At 44.2% G+C, this 24,311-nt stretch overlaps 1 protein-coding gene across 5 annotated transcripts in view; it reads left to right on the forward strand.

Annotated features, from left to right (window-relative positions):
* Nucleotides 1-24,311, forward strand: part of UHRF2 (ubiquitin like with PHD and ring finger domains 2) — a 171,904-nt gene that overhangs the window by 98,912 nt on the left and 48,681 nt on the right. For 4 of the 5 annotated variants that reach the window (XR_012159104.2, XM_073345307.2, XM_073345304.2 and 1 more), the window contains exons 6-8: nt 9,635-9,821; nt 14,345-14,468; nt 14,850-14,957. Coding sequence is in view for 4 of the 5 variants with exons in the window: in XM_073345307.2 (XP_073201408.1) it covers nt 9,635-9,821; nt 14,345-14,468; nt 14,850-14,957 (419 nt within the window). In the remaining variant the exon portion in view is untranslated. The remainder of the gene's footprint in view (nt 1-9,634; nt 9,822-14,344; nt 14,469-14,849; nt 14,958-24,311) is intronic. The other variant, XM_073345305.2, reaches the window with a different exon arrangement.

The raw sequence follows: 24,311 nt of genomic DNA on the forward strand, positions 1-24,311 counted from the left end.
AGTCAGGAAGTACGCTGTTGAGGCAGAGTCAATGCAAGTGTGAGAGAACATCTTGCTGTGAAGGACAGTAACTCTTGGCAATGTGTGTGAAATAGTGGATGGCTTTGCAGCAATGGGATTCCCTAATTGTGGAGGGGCAATAGATGGCATGCATATTCCCATTTTGGCCCCAGACTGTCTTGGGGTGGAGTACATCAGTAGAAAGGGATACTTCCCTATGGTGTGCAGGCGCTTGAGTATCACCATAGGCATTTCACTGACATCAACGCGGGGTGGTTCAGGAAGGTACATGACACACGCATCTTAAGGAATACTGGCTTGTACAGAAAGCTGCAAGCAGGGACTTTATTTCCAGATCAGAAGATTCCAGTAGGGGATGTTGAAATGCCCATAGTGATTCTGGGAGACCCAGCGTACTCCTTTCTCCCATGACACAGGAAGCCTTACCCGGCAAACCTGGACAGCAGCAAGGAGTGCTTCAATAACAGGCTGAGCAGGTGCAGAATGACTGTGGAATGTGCCTTTCGCAGATTAAAAGCATGCTGGCACTGCCTTTATGGCAGATTAGGCCTGACTGAGGAAAACATTCCCATGGTCATAGCAGCCTGCTGCACACTCCATAATACTTATGAGTCTAAGGCTATGTCTACACTACGAAATTAGGTCGAATTTATAGAATTCGGTTTTGTAGAAAGCGTTTTTATACAGTCGATTGTGCGTGTCCCTACACAAATGGTCTTACTACATTTATCCAGCATTTAGTCGGTGGCGTGTGTCCACAGTACTGAGGGAACCGTCGACTTCCGGAGTGTTGCACTGTGGGTATCCCACAGTTCCCGCCGTCTCCGCCGCCCATTTGAATTCTGGGTAGAAATCCCAATGCCTGATGGGGCAAAAACATTGTTGCGGGAGGTTCTGGGTACAAATTATCAGGCCCCCCTTCCCTCCCTCCCTCCCTCCGTGAAAGCAATGGCAGACAACCGTTTCGTGCCTTTTTTCCTGGGTTACCCGAGCAGACGCCATACCACGGCAAGCGTGGAGCCCGCTCAGCTCACCGTCACCATATGTCTCCGGGGTGTTGGCAGACGCGGTACTGCATTGCTACACAGCAGCCGCTCATTGCCTTTTGGCAGCAGACAGTGCAGTATGACTGGTAGCCATCGTTGACGTACTCCAGGGTGCTCTTTTAACCGACCTCGGAGACGTCAGGAGCACTTGGGCAAACATGGGAGTGACTCAGCCAGGTCATTACCCTTTTAAGTTTCATCTCATGGCAATTCAGTCCTGCCGGCAGTCCTACTGCATCGTCTTTTAATGAGCAGCCAGGAGACGACGATGGCCAGCAGTCATACTGCACGGTCTGCTGCCAGCAAGATATATAAAAATAGATGAAGTGGATCAAAACAAGAAATAGACCAGATTTGTGTTGTTTTTATTTTCTCCTCCCTCCCTCCATGAAATCAACAGCCTGCTAAACCTAGGGTTTTGAGTTCTATCCTTGAGGGGGCCATTCTGTTTTTCCTTTGATGCAAAGCCACCCCCTTTGTTGATTTTAATTCCCTGAAAGCCATGTTGTCAGTCGCCCCTCCCTGCATCAGAGCAATGGCAGACAATTGTTTCGCGCCTTTTTTCAGCACAGACGCCATAGCACTGGGAACATGGAGCCCGCTCAGATCACTGTGGCAAGTATGAGCACTGTAAACGCTGCCCGCATTATCCAGCAGGATATGCAGGACTAAAACCTGCAAGAAAAGCGAAACCAGCTGAGGAAGTAGCTACTGCAGCGTGGTGATGAGAGTGATGAGGACATGGACATAGACTTCTCACAAAGTACGGACCCCTGCAATGTGCACATCCTGGTGTCAATTGGGCAGGTTCATGGCATGGAACACCGATTCTGGGCCTGGGAAACAAGCACAGAGTGGTGGGACTGCGTAGTGTTGCAGGTCTGGGATGATTCCCAGTGGCTGCGAAACTTTCTCATGCGTAAGGGCACTTTCATGGAACTTTGTGACTTGCTTTCCCCTGCCCTGAAGCACAAGAATACCAAGATGAGAGCAGCCCTCACAGTTGAGAAGCAAGGGGCGATAGCCCTGTGGAAGCTTGCACCACCAGACAGCTACCGGTCAGTCGGGAATCAGTTTGGAGTGGGCAAATCTACTGTGGGGGGTTGCTGTGATGCAAGTAGCCAACGCAATCATTGAGCTGCTGCTATCAAAGGTAGTGACTCTGGGAAATGTGTAGGTCATAGTGGATGGCTTTGCTGCAAAGGGATTCCCTAACTGGTGGGGCCATAGACGGAACCCATATCCCTATCTTGGCACCGGAGAACCAAGGCAGCAAGTACATAAACCGCAAGGGGTACTTTTCAATGGTCCTGAAAGCACTGGTAGATCACAAGGGACATTTCACCAACATCAACTTGGGGTGGCCAGGAAAGGTACATGACGCTCGCATCTTCAGGAACTCTGGTCTGTTTCAAAAGCTGCAGGAAGGGACTTTATTCCCAGACCAGAAAATAACCGTTGGGGATGTTGAAATGCCTATAGTTATCCTTGGGGACCCAGCCTACCCCTTAATGCCGTAGTTCATGAAGCCATACACAGGCACCCTGGACAGTAGTCAGGAGCTGTTCAACTATAGGCTGAGCAAGTGCAGAACGGTGGTAGAATGTGCATTTGGGCATTTAAAAGCGTGCTGGTACAGTTTACTGACTCGGTTAGACCTCAGCGAAACCAATATTCCCATTGTTATTATTGCTTGCTGTGTGCTCTACAATATCTGTGAGAGTAAGGGGGAAGACGTTTATGGCAGTGTGGGAGGTTGAGGCAAATCGCCTGGCTGCTGATTATGCGCAGCCAGACACCAGGGCGGTTAGAAGAGTACAGGAGGGTGCAGTGCACATCAGAGAAGCTTTGAAAACCAGTTTCATGACTGGCCAGGCTACGGTGTGAAAGTTCTGATTGTTTCTCCTTGGTGGAAACCAAACCCCCCCACCCCTACACCCCTCCCAGTTTCACTCTACTTTCCAATAAGCTAAGCACCCTCCCCTCCCCCCTTCGATCACCGCTTGCAGAGGCAATAGAGTAATTGTTGCTTCACATTCATGCATTCTTTATTTATTCATCACACAAATAGAGGGATAACTGCCAAGGTAGCCCGGGAGGGGTGGTGGAGGAGGGAAGCACCGGGTGGGGTGGTGAAGGAGGGAGGGACAAGGCCACACAGCACTTTAAAACTTATTGAATGCCAGCCTTCTGTTGCTTGGGCAATCCTCTGGGGTGGAGTGGCCGGAGGGCCCCCCCCACCACGTTCTTGGGTGTCTGGGTGAGGAGCCTATGGAACTTTAGGAGGAGGGCAGTTGGTTACACAGGGGCTGTAGCGGCAGTCTTTTCTCCTGCTGCCTTTCCTGTAGCTCAACCATATGCTGGAGCATATGAGTTAGATCCCACAGGAGCCTGAGCACTGACTCCTGCCTTCTTTCAGCAAGCTGACGCCACCTACCATCTTCAGCCTGCCACCTCTCCTCGCGGCCATATTGTGTTTTCTTGCACTCTGAGATTGTCTGCCTTTATGTATTTTGCTGTGCTCTGTCAGTGTGGGAGGACAGCATGAGGTCAGAGAACTTTTCATCACAAGTGCGTTTTTTTCGCCTTCTAGTCTTTGCTAGACTCTGGGAAGGAGAAACATATCCAGCTGGTGGAGGGGAAAAAAAAGGGAGAGTGGTAGTTAAAAAGACACATTTTATAGAACAATGGGTATACTGTTTCACGGTAAACCTTGCTGTTAACATTACATAGAACAATGGGTATACTCTTTCACGGTAAACCTTGCTATTAACATTACATAGCATATGTGCTTTCATTACAAGCTCGCATTTTGCCTCTTATTGAGGGTATGCCAGTTTGCTGTGAGAGATCACTCATGCAGGGCCGGGCAGCGGAATTTGGCTTGCAGGCAGCCATGGTAAGCCACAGTCTTTTGGCTTCTTTAAGCTTCATAACATGTGGGAATGGCGTCAAACAGCAGTGCCATCATTTCCCATACGAAGTAGCTGTTGGGTTGCCCATTAAAAATGGGTTGGCAATTTAAAAGGAGGGGCTGTGGTTTCCGGGTTCACGTACAGCAGAAACCCAACTAACGCCCCCCCGCAGGCACACACATACACCCAATTCTCTGGGATGATGGCTTCACCCCTCCCTTCACTGTGTGGCTAACAGTGGGGAAGATTTCTGTGTAGTCTCAGGCAAACAGCCCAGCAGGAATGGGCACCTCTGAATGTCCGCTTACTAAAACCACCCTATTTCAACCAGGTGAGCATGAATGATATCACTCTCCTGAGGGTAATACAGAGAGATAAAGAACGGATGTTGTTTGAATGCCAGCAAACACCAGGACCGTACGCTGCAATGCTTTGTTCCGCAATGATTCCCGATTACGTGCTACTGGCCTGGTATGGTAAAGTGTCCTACCATAAAGGACGGAATAAGGTTGCCCTCCCCAGAAACCTTTTGCAAGGGCTTTGGGAGTACATCCAGGAGAGCTTTATGGCGATGTCTCTGGAGGATTTCCGCTCCATCCCCAGACACGTTAACAGACTTTTCCAGTCGCTGTACTGGCCACGAATGCCAGGGCAAATTAATCATTAAACACACTTGCTTTTAAACGATGTATAATATTTACAAAGCTACACTCACCAGAGGTCCCTTCTCCGCCTTCAGGGTCTGGGAGCCCGCCTTGGGTGGGTTCAGGGGGAACTGGCTCCAGGTCCAGGGTGAGAAACAGATCCTGGCTGTTGGGGAAACCAGTTTCTCAGCTTCCTTGCTGTGAGCTACCTACAACCTCTTTCTCATCATCGTCTTCATCACCCCAAAACCCACTTCCGTGTTGCCTGCCACTCCTTGGATGGAGTCAAAGCACAGGGTTGGAGTAGTGGTGGCTGCACCCCCTAGAATGGCATGCAGCTCATCATAAAAGCAGCATGTCTGGGGCTCTGAACCGGAGCGGCCGTTTGCCTCTCTGGTTTTTTGGTAGGCTTGGCTGAGCTCCTTAATTTTCACGCGGCACTGCTGCTGGTCCCTGTTATAGCCTTTGTTCTTCATGCCATTGGAGACTTTTTCAAATATTTTGGCATTTTGTCTTTTTGAACGGAGTTCTGCCAGCACGGATTCGTCTCCCCATACAGCGGTCAGAACCCGTACCTCCTGTTCGGTCTATGCTGGAGCTCTTTTTCGATTCTGGGACTGCATGGTCTCCTGTGATGATGAGCTCGCCTGGCCAAACAGGAAATGAGATTCAAATGGAAATGAGTAGCTGTACTAACCATGAATGCATCCCAAGTCCTCAGGGCTACTTAATCATTAAAAAACACTTGCTTTTATAACGTGTATTATATTTTAAAAGGTACATTCACCAGAGGTCTCTTCTCTGGCTTCGTTGGGTTGGGAGGGTATTTCAGTCAGGGTGAGCAAAAGATCCTGGCTGTTGGGGAGAACGGTGTGCTCTCCTCAAGCTCGTCCTCCTCCTCATCATCTTCCCCATCCGCAAAATTCTCAGGCATGGCGGAGAGTACCCCATCGTTGGAGTCCACGGACAGGAGTGGGGTAGTGGTGCCCCCCCCCCTCCCCAAATTGCGTGCAGCTCAGCGTAGAAGCGGCATGTCTGGGGCTCTGTCCCAGTGCGTCCGTTTGATTCTTTGGTTTTCTGGTACGCTTGTCTGAGCTCCTTAAGTTTCACGCGGCACTGTGTTGCATCCCTGCTGTAGCCTCTGTCCCTCATGGCCTCGGAGATTTTTTGAAATGTTTTTGCATTTCATCTTTTGGAACGTAGTTCTGATAGCATGGATTCCTCTCCCCATACAGCGATCAGATCCAGTACCTCCCCTTCGGTTCATGCTGGAGCTCTTTTTTGATTCTGGGACTGCATGATCACCTGTGCTGATGAGCTCTGCATGGTGACCTGTGCTGATGAGCTCGCCTGGCCAAACAGGAAATGAGATTCAAAAGTTCCCGGGGCTTTTCCTGTACACGTGGCCAATGTATCCAAGCTCAGAGTGCTGTCTCCTGTGATGATGAGCTCTGCATGGTGACCAGTGCAGGTGAGCTTGCCTCGCTGGCGAAAGAGGAAATGAAATTCAAAAGTTTGCGTGACTTTTCCTGTATACCTGGCCAGTGTATCTGAGTTGAGAGCGCTGTCTAGAGTGGTCCCAACTGAACACCTTGGGTTAGCTCCCGGAGGCCAATACCATCGAATTGCGTCCACAGTACCCCAAATTCGACCCAGCATGGCCGATTTCAGCGCTAATCCCCTCGTCGGTGTTGGAGTAAAGAAATCGATTTTAAGAGCCCTTTAAGTCGAAAAAAGGGTTTTGTCGTGTGGACAGGTGCAGGGTTAAATCGAGATAATGCTGCTAAATTCGACTTAAACTCGTAGTGTAGACCAGGCCTAGGGGTGAAAAGTTTCCCCTGGGGTGGAATACTGAGGCAGATTGCCTGGCTGCTGATTTTGAGCAGCCAGATACCATGGCTATTAGATGGGCACAATGGGGGGCTATTAGAATCAGGGAGGCTTTGGGACACCATTTTGATAATGAGTACCAATTATGGTGCATTTCTATACAGCAGTCTGCCATGCTTCATTAACTTCAATTATCTTGTTTTGCCTAAAAATTGTGGTGATTCCTAAGCAGGATTTGTACTAAGCAAATGATTAAATTGCATTTATGTATTGCTACCAGTGGCAATTGCTGTGTGTAAGACATAAATAAAGAGCAGCTCTCTTAAAGAGAGTTTGTTTTTATTAAACACCAATCAACACACACAAAAGGCACGGTGGGAAGGAAGAAAACAGTGAAGAGCAGCGTAGGCTCTCAGAGCTGTGCATAAGTCCAGATATAATTTTGGAAGCTGTCCAAAGGCGTAGTGTGAACGGGGCACCGAGACATTCCGGTTAATTGTAAGGAATATGTGGGAGGATTTTGGGGAGGGCATGGAAAACAATTCTGTATTAGCTGCGGGGACTGGGCGGGGGGGAAAGCACTTATCTATTCTGACTGTTAGGTGATCAGGGACTTTAACATTTCTGTTTGCTCCTCCATCATTTTTATCATTCACTCTTGGCCTTTAGAATGTGCTTCTTACTCTGCCTTTCATTTTCTCTCCCCTCCCTGGGTTCACTTTTTTCGGCCTCTGGGGATTGGAGCACCTCTCAGAACATGTTCTCCTTGCTACAACTTGGTCGCTTCCATCTATCTGGAGAAGGCACTCCGCTGGTGTGTAGGGGGTTCCCCTGAAGGCTACATCTGCAGAAGCACAAGAAACAATACACAGAAGCATGATTGTTAGTTCACGCACAGCATTAAATCATTACAGTAAAATACACTTCTTGTAACTACCAATTACTTTCTCACTGACCCTTGGCAAGCACACAACTCTGCAAACAGCCTAAACATGGTGAGTTCTGCCCGGGTGGGGTGCAGGTGATGTTTTCAGGGGGTCAGTGAAGGCAAATAGGGACAATATTGTAAATTCTGCCACCATTTTCCACAGGCCAGGCAATGGTTATCGAAGCTGATATCTGACTCCTGAGGGTAAGCAAGGATGCAGGGGTGCATCTACTGCACATTTGCAGGTTCAGACCCAATCCGTATGCTGCTCACCTGCGTGCCATTTTGGTCCCTGCACAAGTGATTGCCGAGTGGTGCTGGAAAGTTTCCTACAATGGGGGAAGGAACAAAGCAGCTCTGCCAAGGAACCTTTGGCAGAGGATCGGCGAGTACCTCCAGGAAAGATTCCTAGAGATTTCTGGAGGATTCCTGTGAAATCTTGGTGTGCATTAACACACTGTTCCGTCACACTGCTTAGCTTCACTGTGGAATGGGGAGCACACTCAAACACAGCTAGTCTTGAGCATTTCTATCCCTTTCACCCGCTTCTACAATATACAGAGCAAAGGACAGCTGTACCTCATACTGAGCAGCATCAACTGAAAAAGATCACTTATGAGAGCTCTCATCATTTGCATCATGTGCGCCAGAGACAGACCACTGGGATTGGCTAGATCCCTCCGGAATGTATTTCTCTTAACCCTCCCAAAGAGATCTCCAATACTTTAGTTTTAAATGCCTTGCTAGCTTCATTAAACTTCCACCACTTGGTTTTCTGTACTGCTTTGGATGTTTTCTTCTCATGAATGATATGTACCCCTAGTCAAGAACCAGCATTCTGTGCTGAGTTACAATGCTTTCTCTGGGAATGACCTTACAGATTTTGATGTTCTTCAGCTCAGTTCAGTTTATTAGGAAACAGTTCATCTGTGCCCCTATGCTACCGCTTTTAAAGGTAATCATTTTTCTTCCTTAGTGAAAACAAGTATTCACTGTCAAATCATATATCTGAGCATACTGTTACCTTTTCTTGTTCCTGTGTCCATATCCACAACTGCCATTGTACCATTTGAAGCTTTACCTTCTCTCTCATGTGACCATTAAGGTTGGCACTAGTGATGACTCTTTCATTCTTTATCGCTTTCTGTATAATAGTGTCTGTTTTCCCACTTGTGATGCATATGAACATATAACTTTTAGGGGCACATTTTCAAAAGCTAGCTTAACCAAAGTCACCCTGTGTCTTATCCTCTCCACATCCACTACACATTCCCACATTACTTTGTCTAAAACTGTACCAACTCTTTCTCATATTAGATATGCCACAGTATAGTAGCTTATAGCCTTTGCCTTTGCTCCCTTCCATTTGGTTTCTTGAATTCAGGCAATCTGTACTTTCCTTTTCATTAATGTTTGAAGCAGCCCCTCACATTTCCCAGTTAATATCTGTGTTCCAAGATGCCAGTCTTATTTTGTGGATTCCCATCTTTGATCATATCTGTCCAGAATGGTTTATGTAAAAATGATCCTGCATTTAATCAAATAAAAATGAAACTTTAAGTTCCTCTTTATTTGATCTTGTAAAAAAAATTTCCCCCCTAGAGTTCTATTAAAGTTGACTGTGGCTAAAGTTTGCAGTTTTGTTCATGTTTTTCTGCAGAAACTTTTTTGGTCTAATCCTGCAAAGACTTACACATGAATATCTTTTCTCATGTGAGCAGTTCCATCAGATTGGATAAGGTTACTCACAGGAGTGGTTACTCACTGAAGCCTTCATGGAATTAGTCCATTGTCCTGTAATAAGCTCCATGTGGGCAGACTCTCTTTGAAATCAGTGGAGCTTGTCATGGGTGTAGGAATTGAGGCCTTTTTTGATGGAGTAAAAGTAAAATATCTTTTTGCTTTTTCATCACCATCCTGATGGCAAGGGGATTGAGAAGATTTTGTGCCTGGGCTGGTAAATGGTAATGACTGTTTTGCAAGTCTGTCATACAAGACCACAAATTGACATGGAATTAGTATTATATATGTAACATTATTATATATGTAGTTTTGTAAATAAATGGTTCTCAATAGTTATCATTATGCCTGACTTTTTTTTTTTTTTTTTAAAGCAGACAGTAGGAAAGTTCCTGCACTCACAGCATTACAGTACATTTTCCCCTTCACCTTTTCCCTCCCCATAATGGCATATTTATGAATCTGAAATCACTTCTCTGAGGCTTAATGTTTTCTAATTTATCTTCACAGGAAAGAGTGGCCCTGAGTGCAAGCACTGTAGGGCAGACCCAGATACGGAATGTCGCTTTTGCTCCTGCTATTTGTGTGGTGGAAAACAGGATGCTCACATGCAACTTCTGTGCGATGAATGTAATATGGCCTACCATATATACTGCCTGAATCCACCTTTAAGCAAGATACCAGAAGATGAGGACTGGTAAATATAAAAGGATGATACTTTATGCAAAATTCATGTGGGCCTTTAGTCGTGTCTAAAGAGAGTGACCCCAAGAAATTAGACTTTTTTGCAGAAATGTATGCTCTTTTGCTTCTTCGTAGATGTGTATCTCAAACTACTAACATATCTGGGATTTTGTCATCCTTTATTGACAAGTTTCCCTAAGAACAAAAATTGGCGCTCAAAAGAGATTAGCTCTGAAGTTCAGCTCTTAGCAAAGCATTCTCTCCAGGCTGTCCTAGAAATCTCGGCTACACCATCTCATTCAGTGTTCACTGCAGTAACTTACCAGATGTTCTTAAGGGATACCTAAATAGGTCCAAGCCACTATGGGGATCTGCCTTTTTGAAGGTTCAGATCCTTTTAGTTCAAAAACTAATGAATATGTTTGCTCCCTTAAAGGACTCCAGAGCAGTATTTTAGTCTCTTGGACTATATGTGTAATAGCAGAGAGAGCCCTTTGGGTTCTAAAAGCAACCTCAATAAAGACTGAAATGAAGACATATCAGTATTCCAGTGACTCTCCTTCTCTGCCACGCCCAGAAGAAGAGATCTTTTTTTCCTCTCTGTCAGCTCCATTTCTTCCTCAAACAAGCAGCAGGCTTGATGAGCATGTTGGGAGCCCCAGCATAACACTAAGAGCCCTACTTAGTGTTTCTTCAGTTTGGCAACCATCTATCCCTATTCTCCCAGCCTTGAACTGAGTATTAGTTCATACTTTTAGGCCCAGGAGGTAATTTCCACAGGATATGGAATTCAGTTCACGTCCTTCCCACACCCCACTCACCTTCCCTGTCCTCCTTCGTGGACTTCTGTCATGAGAGACTCTTAAGAGAGAAAGTTCTTCAAGAGTATGAAGACAATGGTTTGGTGCCACTATTAGAGGGCAGTCCATTTCCACTCCAAGATTAAGTGGATAAGAGTACATACATATAAGATATCAGATGGCAGGCCTAAAACCCTGTAGAGAGGATAGCGCTCTTTCTATTAGAGCCTAGGTACCCTGGTCAGCCGTATTTAGGAACATTGCCGTACTGGAGAATTGGAAAGACACCACCTGGAACTCCATTCATATCTTTGTAAAACATCAATCCTTGGACTTGGACAGTCCAGATATGATGCCAATTTTGGCCAAGTATTGCAATCCCTATTCAATTAGGACTCCTCAGACCCTCTACCACTCTTATGGAGACTGCTTCTTAGTCACCAGAAGTGGGATCCACACGGACAACACATAAAGAAGAAAAACAAGTTACTCACCTTGTCAATAACTAGTTTTTCAATATAGTTTGGGTGTTTGGATCCTGCCTTCCTCTGCTCTACTCTGAAGTCCTATGTATGTTTGGAACTCTGGACTAGAGGGGAACCGAGTGGCAATCGGGACCATTAGGCGATATATTCCCTCCGGTGGGACATCTAGGGCATATTTACCGCTCCCCAGACACTCCTGGCCAAAAGATTCTGAACTTACACCCGTACCAGAAGTGGGATCCACATGTACAAAACATTTAGAATAACCACAGTGACTGATGAGGTATATAACTTTTCTTCCATTTTAAAATTTAACTTTGTTTTGTTTGCAGTATAGGCGTATGCGTTCTGAGTTTTATTCATAAAGGTAGATGAACTGTTCTGGCCAGGGAAGCCAGTGCCATGGAATGGCACAGCTATGGCCTTGCTGCTTGTCCACTTCTTGTAGGTTATGTAGCAGTGCCAATCCTATGAGGTCCTTGCACTCACTTTTGTGTAAAGGATTGCAGTTCTGCAATGTAATGCCACTGCACAGAAATGTGAAAGAAGCGTTCTTCCTTTTCTCTTCCTGCCTTGCATACTAATTTAGGTTCATGGCAGAGTTTGACCCTTAGTTGAATACCAGATATTTGTTTGTTTTAAAAGTAGAAAATTGTCCATTTTAAATTTTAATAATTTAAACTTGGCAGCCCCCAGTTCCACCCCACAGTTTGGGAAATACTGATAAGGCATTTTCATACAGATCAGAACCAATCTATTTATATGATAAACAGTATTTAATATTCCATACAAAGCTCAGTTAAGGAAACATTAAGATTGCTTGGTTAAGCAATCTTAAAGCAGGAAATGCCATAGTTAAAGCTGCATGCGCACTTCCAAATTTGCCTTATTGTGAATACGCATTATTCCACAGTCCTTTTTATTACATTCTACTTTTCAAATAATAGAACGTAACTTCATACAGTTTTGGGATAACCTTAGATACGGATGGCTACCTCTATTTTTTCATTCCTTACTTACACTAATTTCACTGTCCTAGTGAAGTACCTTTATTGACTTTAGTGTGAAATACTGGCCTCATTTAATAGGAGTCTTGCTATTGACTTCAATTCTACCAGAATTTCACCCTTAAACTTCTTGTAATAGTTTGTCTGTCACCATCCATAAACTCTTTACATTTTATTTTTTAACCAGCAGCACAGCCTGTCTTGTGTGTAATTCAAGGAATAAGTCAATTGACTAAGAAATTATCTGTTCATACATACATAGCACAACCTTCTTAAGCTGCTCACTGTTAAAAATGTTGCCAAAAATGCAGGACAAAATGTGTTGTATATGCATAGCAAGAGATGTTAGAAGACTCCTAACTAGGTCAAATCCACACCCATTTTCCATGGAACCCTCAAAGGTATTTCTGATTAAGGGGCTTGATCCTACAAGATGCTGAGCACTCTGGCCCTGATGCAGCAAAGCACTTTAACATTAGGTTAGCTTTAAGCAAATGAGTAGTCCTACTGCCTAATTTCGGCAATTTCCAGTTGAATGGGACTGCTCATGCTAAAGTACTGTGCTTTGGATCAGGGCCAGAGTGCTCAGCATATTACTAGATCTTGCCCAAAGAGAAGTATTTCCCTGTCAAATGTGAAAATTTTCAAATCCTTGCTCTTTTGCTGTATGATCTTGGGAAATAAACTTACCATCTTTGTACCTCAGTATATATGTGACACTTCCTGGGGGTACCCAGGGTTGTGAGGCATCTCGCTACCACCTGCCATTAGTGTGATGAAGCCTTTTCTGTGCCTGTCAGGGTCAGCTCCCTCACAAGCACTCTTGTCTCAGCCTAGGCAGGCTCTGTGGTCCTCTGCAAGTTCACCATAGGCTCTTCCCCAGGCCCTCTGAGCATCTCTTTAGAGTGTCCAGGCCCAATCCGTTGAATACTCACACAGTTCCCAAAGAAGTAGTATACTGCTGATTACCAGCTTCACCTAAGATCACCACTGCACACAGCAGTTAGGTAAGTTTATAGTAAAACCAAGAAGTGTATTTAACAAAATACAGAGATTCAAATGAGAGCAAGTAGAAATATTTGGTAACAACTGGTTACATGTAAAATTAAATTATAACCTGCTTTCTAGAGCCTAGAGTTAACTAACAAGACATTTTCCTATCTAATGAAGTTTAGCTTACCAAAGTCTTTCTCTCAGCATTTAACAGCCAGCTTGGCTGTGACCCTCTCTTCATAAGACAAGTACACTGTCAGCTTGTCCTTTAGGTGACGGATGCAGAATTTTTCTCTTTACCTCCAGTTATAGTTCCAACATTCCTTTGTCTTTGTTCATAAACAGGACACGCCCATTACTTGTTTTTCCTGTGGGGAACCTCCTTGTAGTTTTCACAATTTCCTGATTAGCATTTTGCTTAGTCTGTAAATAGACAACCATTGTGAAGTACACAATACTCAATTTACCTATAGCCAGGCAGATGTCTTCTGCCTGAAAGCAACTTATTAACACTTTCTGGTAACCAGCCCTAATTCACAGGCATTAAGAACATAATTTTCACTATGTATACATAACTTCTTGCATATTATCCGTACATACATTTCTCAGTGATTGTGATGACCAGTATGACACAGACTTTCAGCAAAAACCTTAAATGCCACTCTTTGGCAAACTATTATGTAGATACCAGATCCAGGGGATCCCAGTAACCCTTATGTGCTCTTGTGCCCTCTTCCAGTTGGCATAAAGAGATTCCTGTTTCATAACATAATAGGTTTGTTATAATATGTACCTCATAAGTATGTTGTCAGTTTTTCTTAGTGTGGTTGGCAGCCTCTTATTCTTATTATTCTTATAGTCAGCCATGCAGAACTCACACAGCTAAAGTCTAATCTGGCTCATGCCTCACTGTTCAGTAAGATCCAATCTCAAGGTCAAAATCAGAGCCTTGAGTTACACCTGTATATCCATATTGAAGACAATGAGATGGCACAAATTTGAATTGGAGGTGGAATTAGGAGTTACTTTTTAGTTAGAACTCTGCTTTAATGTATACTTTAAGTATTTTGAGAATTTAGGAGGAAAAGTACAGTATAAATGCAAAGCATTATTATTATCAGTTTTATTACACTGGAATTGTTTGAGGTTGGCAAAACCTTGAAAATATGGATTAATCAACACCATTCTGGCTACACCAAATATGTTGCCATTAGGTTAAGCGATTTAAAAATCTGTCAACTTTTTTTTAAGGTACTGTCCTTCTTGCAAAAATGATTCGAATGAAGTTGTAAAGGCTGGGGAAAAGCTCAAGCAGAGTAAAAAGAAAGCAAAGATGCCATCTGCCAGTACTGAGAGTCAGCGAGACTGGGGCAAGGTAAAGTGTATTTCAAGAATAAATATAACTCTGTGTGTGTGCGTGTGTGTGTCATATCTGTGACTATACATATAAATTAACTGTGCAAAGTTCAGTACTAAATTACACATCATGCAATCTTCAGTGGAATTGCACAGTGTGTAAACCAATGCTGAATTTTTCCCATCGTCTCCACTCCAAAAGTTAAAACAGTCAATATCCTTTTTTTTAAAGTTGACTGGAGACAAGGATTATAAATAAAAACTAGAATTTACATAAAATTGATTGAAAAAATGTATATAAAATATTTTTATCATAATAGAGATCCTTATGTCTGCATCAACTTTGAAAAGAAACTTTAAATATAATAAAATTAGTTTCTTCTCTCTGATATGTTGGTAGGGTATGGCTTGTGTTGGTCGTACTAAGGAATGCACTATTGTTCCTTCTAACCACTATGGACCTATACCTGGCGTTCCTGTTGGAACAACCTGGAAATTCAGAGTTCAGGTATGTTGCTTTAGAATTCTCTATTGTGTATAGATTGGTACAAGAATGGTTTTGGTATTGATTGCCGTCATTTTCAGTAGAATAAAGTACGGTGGGCACAATTAAGAGTTCATTCTGGGTTTAGAGCTACTACTAGTTGTAGTCATCAATACTATACTTAAAATGGGGAATAGCACTGGAATTGGTAATACCTCCAAAACTCAAATGAACTTTTGAAGTGCACCCACTGTAATTAGGATTCATTTTCAGTCTTTCATATCAAGATCCTGAATGGAACACTCAGTGTGCTATCGGGTTAGACTTTAGAAAACGTTTAATGGCTTTTTCACAAAGTGGCACAAATCTTTCTCAGGTGAGACATAACTGATACCATTACCTTCAGTTGTTGTTTCCTCTTTTCCCCTGCCTCATCTGACATTGAGAAATACTAAGACTAATCCACATAATTGATTTTTGTTTTTCTAGTTAGGAAAGTGGTCATTTTTTATTTTCAAAACTGGCTAATTCTTTTTCTCCTGCTTTGACTCTACTGATTTGGACAGAAATAATAATAATTATCCAATCCATCTTAATAGAGGATAACTCCTTTTTTGAGGGTGGAGGGGCTGGCTTGGAGAATAAAGACATCTGAAAGCCCCTCCTTCTGGCATGTTTGCTGAACTGACTGTCCTTCCATTATCTCTTCCTCCAAAGAGGAGACCAGATATTTCCTTTTCTAAGTTCAATGAAGTTTGTTTAGCAAGGGACACTTTTTTTTTACTAATGGAAAACAAGTTTCTCTTGTATTTTTTTAGAGGAATTTTATATTTTGGAATGGTATATGGGTCTTGGGGCAAATTTCCATGGCATCAGAAATTTTCTCTTGTGCTGATCACTTAGCGGCAATGTTCTCGTTTCCTCACCTACTCATTCAGCCACCAGTTTAGCTGCTTCTTACTTAGCTGCAGAACAGATTAAGGACTCTCTTGGTGGTTCAGCAAAGTGGGTTTGACACCTGACACTAGTTTGTCTTCCTTTTAGAATAATCGTTTTGCTTCTAGAACTCGCTAGCTTTGTATTTTTGCTAGAAGGTTGTTTGGAATTACATGGGAGATGGTAACAGAGTAGTTGGAAACAGAAGTTATGGTCCTTCCAGAGTCCCTGAAAACCAACAAAAGGATGAACTTGAGTTCCAGCTCCAATTTCCCAGATTGCAGAGATCCGTCAAATTGTCCTCCAAAGTTAAGTCCAGAGCTCTGGTGCTAAAAAAAAATAAAATAAAATAAAAATCAGATAAAAGCAGTTACTCTCCTTGAAGGAATCCCATCGCAACAAAGGGAAGAAAGCGTAAATCTAATAAGAAAATAGCTCCTAAAATTCAGAAACACAAGCATTCATCTTAAATGTTGACCTTCTCATAGGATTTGTAAACTATTCAGAACATATTGTCTGTATATGTGTTTTTACAGCGACTGACACAGAGGACCCTAATATAATTGAGGCCTCTGGTGTTACTGTAGTACAAATAATAACGAGGAAGGATCTGTACTCAAAATGTAGGAAGGGCTCTTTTTTCCTTCAGAAGCCTTCGAGATGATACTGCAGTAGATGATTAACTTCATAGGTTTACTCCTTAATATTTGAGTGCCTAATCTGTTAAATCAATGTCTTCTGCATCATGCAGTCACATTCCACTTAGCTGAATGGATTTGAAGAGATATAATAACAAAAAGCTACTTTGTCCAAGAGATAAACATCTCCCTCCGTCAGAGCAACGGTAGACAATTGTTTTGCGCCCTTTTCCATGGATTGCCCGAGCAGACGCCATAGCACAGCAAGCATGAAGTCCGTTCAGCTCACCGCAGCAGTTATGACCATTGTAAACACCTCGCGCATTATCATGCAGTTTATGCAGAACCAGCACCTGAAAAACCAGGCAAGGAGGTGATGGAAGCACAGCGATGAGGACATGAACACAGATTTCTGTTCTGTAAAACTGCGGTCCCCAGCAATTTGGAGATCATGGTGATGCTGGGGCAGGCTCATGCCGTGGAATGCCGATTTTGGGCCTGGGAATCAAGCACAGAGTGGTGGGACCTCATAGTATTGCAGGTTTGGGATGATTCCCAGTGGCTCCAAAACTTTCGCATGCGAAATAGCACTTTTGTGGACCTTTGTGACTTACTTTCCCCTGCCCTGAAGCACAAGAATACCAAGATGAGAGCAGCCCTCACAGTTGAGAAGCAAGGGGCGATAGCCCTGTGGAAGCTTGCACCGCGAGACAGCTACCGGTCAGTCAGAATCAATTTGGAGTGGGCAAATCTACTGTGGGGGTTGCTGTGATGCAAGTAGCAAACGCAATCATTGAGCTGCTGCTATCAAAGGTAGTGACTCTGGGAAATGTGCAGGTCATAGTGGATGGCTTTGCTGCAATGGGATTCCCTAACTGGTGGGGCCATAGACGGAACCCATATCCCTATCTTGGCACCGGAGCACCAAGGCAGCGAGTACATAAACCGCAAGGGGTACTTTTCAATGGTGCTGCAAGCACTGGTGGATCACAAGGGACGTTTCACCAACATCAACGTGGGGTGGCCGGGAAAGGTACATGACTTTCGCATCTTCAGGAACTCTGGTCTGTTTCAAAAGCTGCAGGAAGGGACTTTATTCCCAGACCAGAAAATAACCGTTGGGGATGTTGAAATGCCTATAGTTATCCTTGGGGACCCAGCCTACCCCTTAATGCTGTGGTTCATGAAGCCATACACAGGCACCCTGGACAGTAGTCAGAAGCTGTTCAACTATAGGCTGAGCAAGTGCAGAACGGTGGTAGAATGTGCATTTGGGCGTTTAAAAGTATCCTGGCGCAGTTTACTGACTCGGTTAGACCTCAGCGAAACCAATATTCCCATTGTTATTACTGCTTGCTGTGCGCTCCACAATATCTGTGAGATTAAGGGGGAGACGTTTATGGCAGTGTGGGAGGTTGAGGCAAATCGCCTGGCTGCTGATTATGCGCAGCCAGACACCAGGGCGGTTAGAAGAGTACAGGAGGGTGCAGTGCACATCAGAGAAGCTTTGAAAACCAGTTTCATGACTGGCCAGGCTACGGTGTGAAAGTTCTGATTGTTTCTCCTTGGTGGAACCCCCTCCCCTCCCCTCCTTCCCTCCCCCCCTCCAGTTTCACTCTACTTTCCAATAAGCTAAGCACCCTCCACTCCCCCCTTCGATCACCACTTGCAGAGGCAATAGAGTAATGGTTGCTTCTTCATTCATGCATTCTTTATTTATTCATCACATAAATAGGGGGATAACTGCCAAGGTAGCCCAGGGGGGTGGTGGAGGAGGGAAACACCGGGTAGGGTGGTGAAGGAGGGAAGGACAAGGCCACACAGCACTTTAAAACTTAATGAATGCAAGCCTCCTTTTGTTTGGACACTCCTCTGGGGTGGAGTGGCTGAGTCGCCAGAGGCCCCTCACCGCGTTCTTGGGCGTCTGGGTGAGGAGGCTACGGAACTTGGGGAGGAGGGCGGTAGGTTACACAGGGGCTGTAGCAGCAGTCTTTTCTCCTGCTGCCTTTCCTGTAGCTCAACCATACGCTGGAGCATATGAGTTAGATCCCACAGGAGCCCTAGCGTTGCCGCATGCCTTCTGTGATCTGTCTGCCGCCACCTCTCCTCACGTTCATCGGCCACTTTCCTGTACTCTGCTATTGTGTCCTTCCCCACATTCTGCTGAGCTCTGTCAGTCCCGGATGACTGCATGAGCTCAGAGAACATTTCATCGCACGTGCGTTTTTTTGCCTCCTTATCGGAGATAGCCCTTTGGGACGGAGGAGGGAGGCTTGAAACATTTGCAGCTACTGGAGGAAAAAAAGGGAGTGAAGTACTTTAAAAGGTACATTTTACAGAAAGAATGTTCTTTCACGGTGAACAATACTATTCACATTACATAGCACATGTGATTTTGGTACAAGGTTGCATTTTGCATCTTCTATTGCGTGCCTGCGGCTTTGGTGTTAGAGATCACACACGCAATGACAGGCAACAGAATTCAGCTTTTAGGCGGCCATGGTAAACCATAGTCTTTCGGCCTCTGCAACCTTCACAACAGCAGCGCCCTCCTCTCCCATACCAAGCAAAGCACGTTGAGTTGGCCATTTAGTGCTGCAGTTTTCCTGTTAAAGTGCAGCAGCAGAAACCAAACTAACCCCCCCGTCCCATCCAGTTCTCTGGGATGATCACTTTACCCCTTCCTCCACCACGTGGCTGGTATCAGGGAAGATCCCTGCTAGCCAAATGCAAACAGCTCAGCGCCAATGACCCCCCTCCCTGCTGCGTGGCTAACTGCAGGGAGGATTTCTTTTCAGGCACAGACAAACAGCCCAGCAGGAACGGGCACCTCTGAATGTCCCCTTACTGAAACCACCCTATTTCAACCAGGTGAGCATGAATGATATCACTCTCCTGAGGGTAATACAGAGAGATAAAGAACGGATGATGTTTGAATGCCAGCAAACACCAGGACCGTACGCTGCAATGCTTTGTTCCGCAGTGATTCCCGATTACGTGCTACTGGCCTGGCATGGTAAAGTGTCCTACCATAAAGGACGGAATAAGGTTGCCTATGACACCTCCCCAGAAACCTTTTGCAAAGGCTTTGGGAGTACATCCAGGAGAGCTTTATGGAGATGTCCCTGGAGGATTTCCGCTCCATCCCCAGACACGTTAACAGACTTTTCCAGTCGCTGTACTGGCCACGAATGCCAGGGCAAATTAATCATTAAACACACTTGCTTTTAAACGATGTATAATATTTACAAAGCTACACTCACCAGAGGTCCCTTCTCCGCCTTCAGGGTCTGGGAGCCCGCCTTGGGTGGGTTCAGGGGGAACTGGCTCCAGGTCCAGGGTGAGAAACAGATCCTGGCTGTTGGGGAAACCAGTTTCTCAGCTTCCTTGCTGTGAGCTACCTACAACCTCTTTCTCATCATCGTCTTCCTCGCCCCAAAACCCACTTCCGTGTTGCCTGCCACTCCTTGGATGGAGTCAAAGCACAGGGTTGGAGTAGTGGTGGCTGCACCCCCTAGAATGGCATGCAGCTCATCATAAAAGCGGCATGTCTGGGGCTCTGAACCGGAGCGGCCGTTTGCCTCTCTGGTTTTTTGGTAGGCTTGGCTGAGCTCCTTAATTTTCACGCGGCACTGCTGCTGGTCCCTGTTACAGCCTTTGTTCTTCATGCCATTGGAGACTTTTTCAAATATTTTGGCATTTTGTCTTTTTGAACGGAGTTCTGCCAGCACGGATTCGTCTCCCCATACAGCGGTCAGAACCCGTACCTCCTGTTCGGTCTATGCTGGAGCTCTTTTTCGATTCTGGGACTGCATGGTCTCCTGTGATGATGAGCTCGCCTGGCCAAACAGGAAATGAGATTCAAATGGAAATGAGTAGCTGTACTAACCATGAATGCATCCCAAGTCCTCAGGGCTACTTAATCATTAAAAAACACTTGCTTTTATAACGTGTATTATATTTTAAAAGGTACATTCACCAGAGGTCTCTTCTCTGGCTTCGTTGGGTTGGGAGGGTATTTCAGTCAGGGTGAGCAAAAGATCCTGGCTGTTGGGGAGAACGGTGTGCTGTGTGCTCTCCTCAAGCTCGTCCTCCTCCTCCTCATCTTCCCCATCCGCAAAATTCTCAGGCATGGCGGAGAGTACCCCATCGTTGGAGTCCACGGACAGGAGTGGGGTAGTGGTGCCCCTCCTCCCCCCCAAATTGCGTGCAGCTCAGCGTAGAAGCGGCATGTCTGGGGCTCTGTCCCAGTGCGTCCGTTTGATTCTTTGGTTTTCTGGTACGCTTGTCTGAGCTCCTTAAGTTTCACGCGGCACTGTGTTGCATCCCTGCTGTAGCCTCTGTCCCTCATGGCCTCGGAGATTTTTTGAAATGTTTTTGCATTTCATCTTTTGGAACGTAGTTCTGATAGCATGGATTCCTCTCCCCACACAGCGATCAGATCCAGTACCTCCCCTTTGGTTCATGCTGGAGCTCTTTTTTGATTCTGGGACTGCATGATCACCTGTGCTGATGAGCTCTGCATGGTGACCTGTGCTGATGAGCTCGCCTGGCCAAACAGGAAATGAGATTCAAAAGTTCCCGGGGCTTTTCCTGTACACGTGGCCAATGCATCCAAGCTCAGAGTGCTGTCCAGAGCGTCACAATGGTGCACTGTGGGATGGCTCCCGGAGGCCAATACCTTCGAATTGCGTCCACACTAACCCTAATTCGAAACGGCGATGTTGATTTTAGTGCTAATCCCCTCTTTCTGGTGGAGTACAGAAATCTGTTTTAAGAACTCTTTATGTTGAAAAAAATGGCTTTGTTGTGTGGAGGGCTGCAGAGTTAATTCGATGTAACGCTTCTAAATCTGACATAAACTCGTAGTGTAGACCAGGCCTTACAAAATCACAGTTTGAGCATCTACAGTGTGTAAGAGAGAGTCTATTATCTCGCGTTTCCTTTTAGAAGATATTTAGATAATATGCTTTTTATTAGTGAAATATATACCTTTTATGTACAGCCACAAACCTGCAAAAAATTCTAGGCACCAAGAATAGGGATTTATCCTAAATACAAATTATCTACCTTTAATTATTTGCTATACAGACAAGTAAAGTGTTTTGTAAAAGGAAGAACAGATCCAGGGTAACATAACCTACTTTCTTGGTAGAGTCAAGGATCTTTTGCCCTGATTTTTCACTCCATTGCACTGGTTTTATACTGATGTCAATAGAGTTACACCAGCATAAAACTAATGTAAGAGGGTTAAATCAAGCTCTTATGTCACATTTAGGAACGTGATCTGTTTTACAAATTCTATTTTGAAAAAAGAGAACTTACAGTTGAGAATGTTGTTTCAGTGTTGTGCGCACGGAATTTTCATAGATTACAAGAGCAGAAAGGATCATTTTGATGATCTGATTTGATCTTTGGTATAACACAGGTCACACGACATCCCCAAAATAATTCCAAGAGGATATCATTTAGAAAAACATCCAATCTTGATTTTAAAATTGTTAATGATGGAGAATCCACTACATCCCGTGATAAATTGTTCTTACGATTAATAGCTATCACCATGTCTGAATTTGTCTAGCTTCAATTTCCAGCCACTGGATTGTGTCATACCTTTCTTTGCTATATTGAAGAGCCAGTTATTAAATATTTGTTCCCCATGTAGATACTTATAGACTGGAATCAAGTCAACCCTTAACCTTCTGTTTGTTAAGCTTAACTAGATTGAGCTCGTGGAATCTGTCATTATACATCATGTTTTCTAATCTTCTGATCCTTCTCGTGGTTCTTCTCTGAACCTTCTCCAGTTTATCAACATCCTCCTCGAATTGTGGACACCAGAGCAACATTCTCCCAGTGCCAAAAACAGAGATGTAATATCCTCTCTACTGCTATTCAGGATTCCCCTGTTTATGCATCCCAGAATCACATTAGCTCTGTGTCACACTGGGAGCTCCTGTTCAACTGATTTTTTCCCCCAGAGCCCCCAAATCTTTTTCAGAGTCACTGCTTCCCAGGATAAAGTCCCATCCTGTAAGTATGGCCTGCGTTCTTTGTTCCAAGATGTACATATTTACATTTAGCTGTGTTAAAATACATATTGTTTGCTTGCACCCAGTTTACCAAGCAATTCAGATCTCTCTGACTCAGTCCTTTATCTGCTTCATTATTTACCACTCCCCCAATTTTGTATCATCTTCAAACATTATCAAGGATGATTTATGTTTTTTTCCTAGGTTATTGATGAAACACACCCACGCAGTGATGATTCCCTATTTACAGTTAACATTTTGAGCCCTATCATTTAGCCAATTTTTAAGCCATTTAATGTGTGCAATATTAATTTTATATTCTTGTTTTTTAATCAAAATATTGTGCCGTACCAAGTTCAAACACCTTACAGAAATCTAAGTATATTACATCAACCCTATTACCTTTATCAACCAAACCTGTAATCTAATAAAAAAAAATTAATTAAAGCTATTTACCATTTACTTATATGTTCTCTGAAAATTCATTCAGTACTCAGTGTAACCTGTTAGTTTAGGAAGGATTCAGTGTATTAATCATAATAAAGAGGTTGAATTCCTTTTTAAGGGCAAAAGTCAATCTTAACTATGCATTTGTGACAGTTCCTCTGTGGCAGCAGTGAGGCAGTTGAATTCCAGTCTAGTTCTAGTTCCTGACTGTGACACTGAGGTGAGCTGTACCATAGACACAGCCATCTGAGAATGACAAAGTTACGTAATTTCTGTTTAGTCTAAAATTACGCTATGGCTCTCCATCTCTGTGTATTTTTCACAAAAATACTTGTTGCATTTGAGTAACCACTTAAAACTTTTGTTAGAAAAAGTGTAATTTCCATTATAGAATGTTCTGTGATATTTGACAGACTTTCAGACTATCAGAGTTCTGCATTTAGGACAGAAGAATCCCATGCACTGCTACAGACTAGGGACCAAATGGCTAGGCAGCAGTTCTGCAGAAAAGGACCTAGGGGTTACAGTGGACGAGAAGCTGGATATGAGTCAACAGTGTGCCCTTGTTGCCATGAAGACTAACGGCATTTTTGGCTGTATAAGTAGAAGCATTGCCAGCAGATCGAGGGACGTGATCATTCCTCTCTATTAGACATTGGTGAGGCCTCATCTGGAGTACTGTGTCCAGATTTGGGCCCCACACTACAAGAAGGATGTGGAAAAATTGGGGAGAGTCCAGCGGAGGGCAACAAAAATGATTAGGGGACTGGAACACATGACTTATGAGGCGTGGCTGAGGGAACTGGGATTGTTTAATCTGCAGAAGATAAGAATGAGGGGGGATTTGATAGCTGCTTTCAACTACCTGAAAGGGGGTTCCAAAGAAGATGGATCTAGACTGTTCTCAGTGGTAGCAGATGACAGAACAAGGATTAATGGTCTCAAGTTGCAGTGTGGGAGGTTTAGGTTGGATATTAGGAAAAACTTTTTCATTAGGAGGGTCGTGAAGCACTGGAATGCGTTACCTAGGAAGGTGGTGGAATCTTCTTCCTTTGAGGTTTTTAAGGCTTGACAAAGCCCTGGCTGGGATGATTTAGTTGGGGATTTGTCCTGCTTTGAGCAGGGGGTTGGACTAGATGACCTCCTGAGGTCCCTTCCAACCCTGATATTCTATGATCATCATGTCCTATTCAAAACACACATTTATGAAGAGAATGAAAATAAGTAGTTGAAAGTCCAATTGTATTCTGAAAAGTTGATCTATAAAAATGGAATTGCAGAGTTCTGTGTTTAATATCTCTCGTTGACTTCCAGATCAAATATTC

The sequence above is a fragment of the Lepidochelys kempii genome, chromosome 5, assembly GCF_965140285.1.
Source record: "Lepidochelys kempii isolate rLepKem1 chromosome 5, rLepKem1.hap1, whole genome shotgun sequence".
In the NCBI taxonomy this organism is placed as follows: domain Eukaryota; kingdom Metazoa; phylum Chordata; order Testudines; family Cheloniidae; genus Lepidochelys; species Lepidochelys kempii.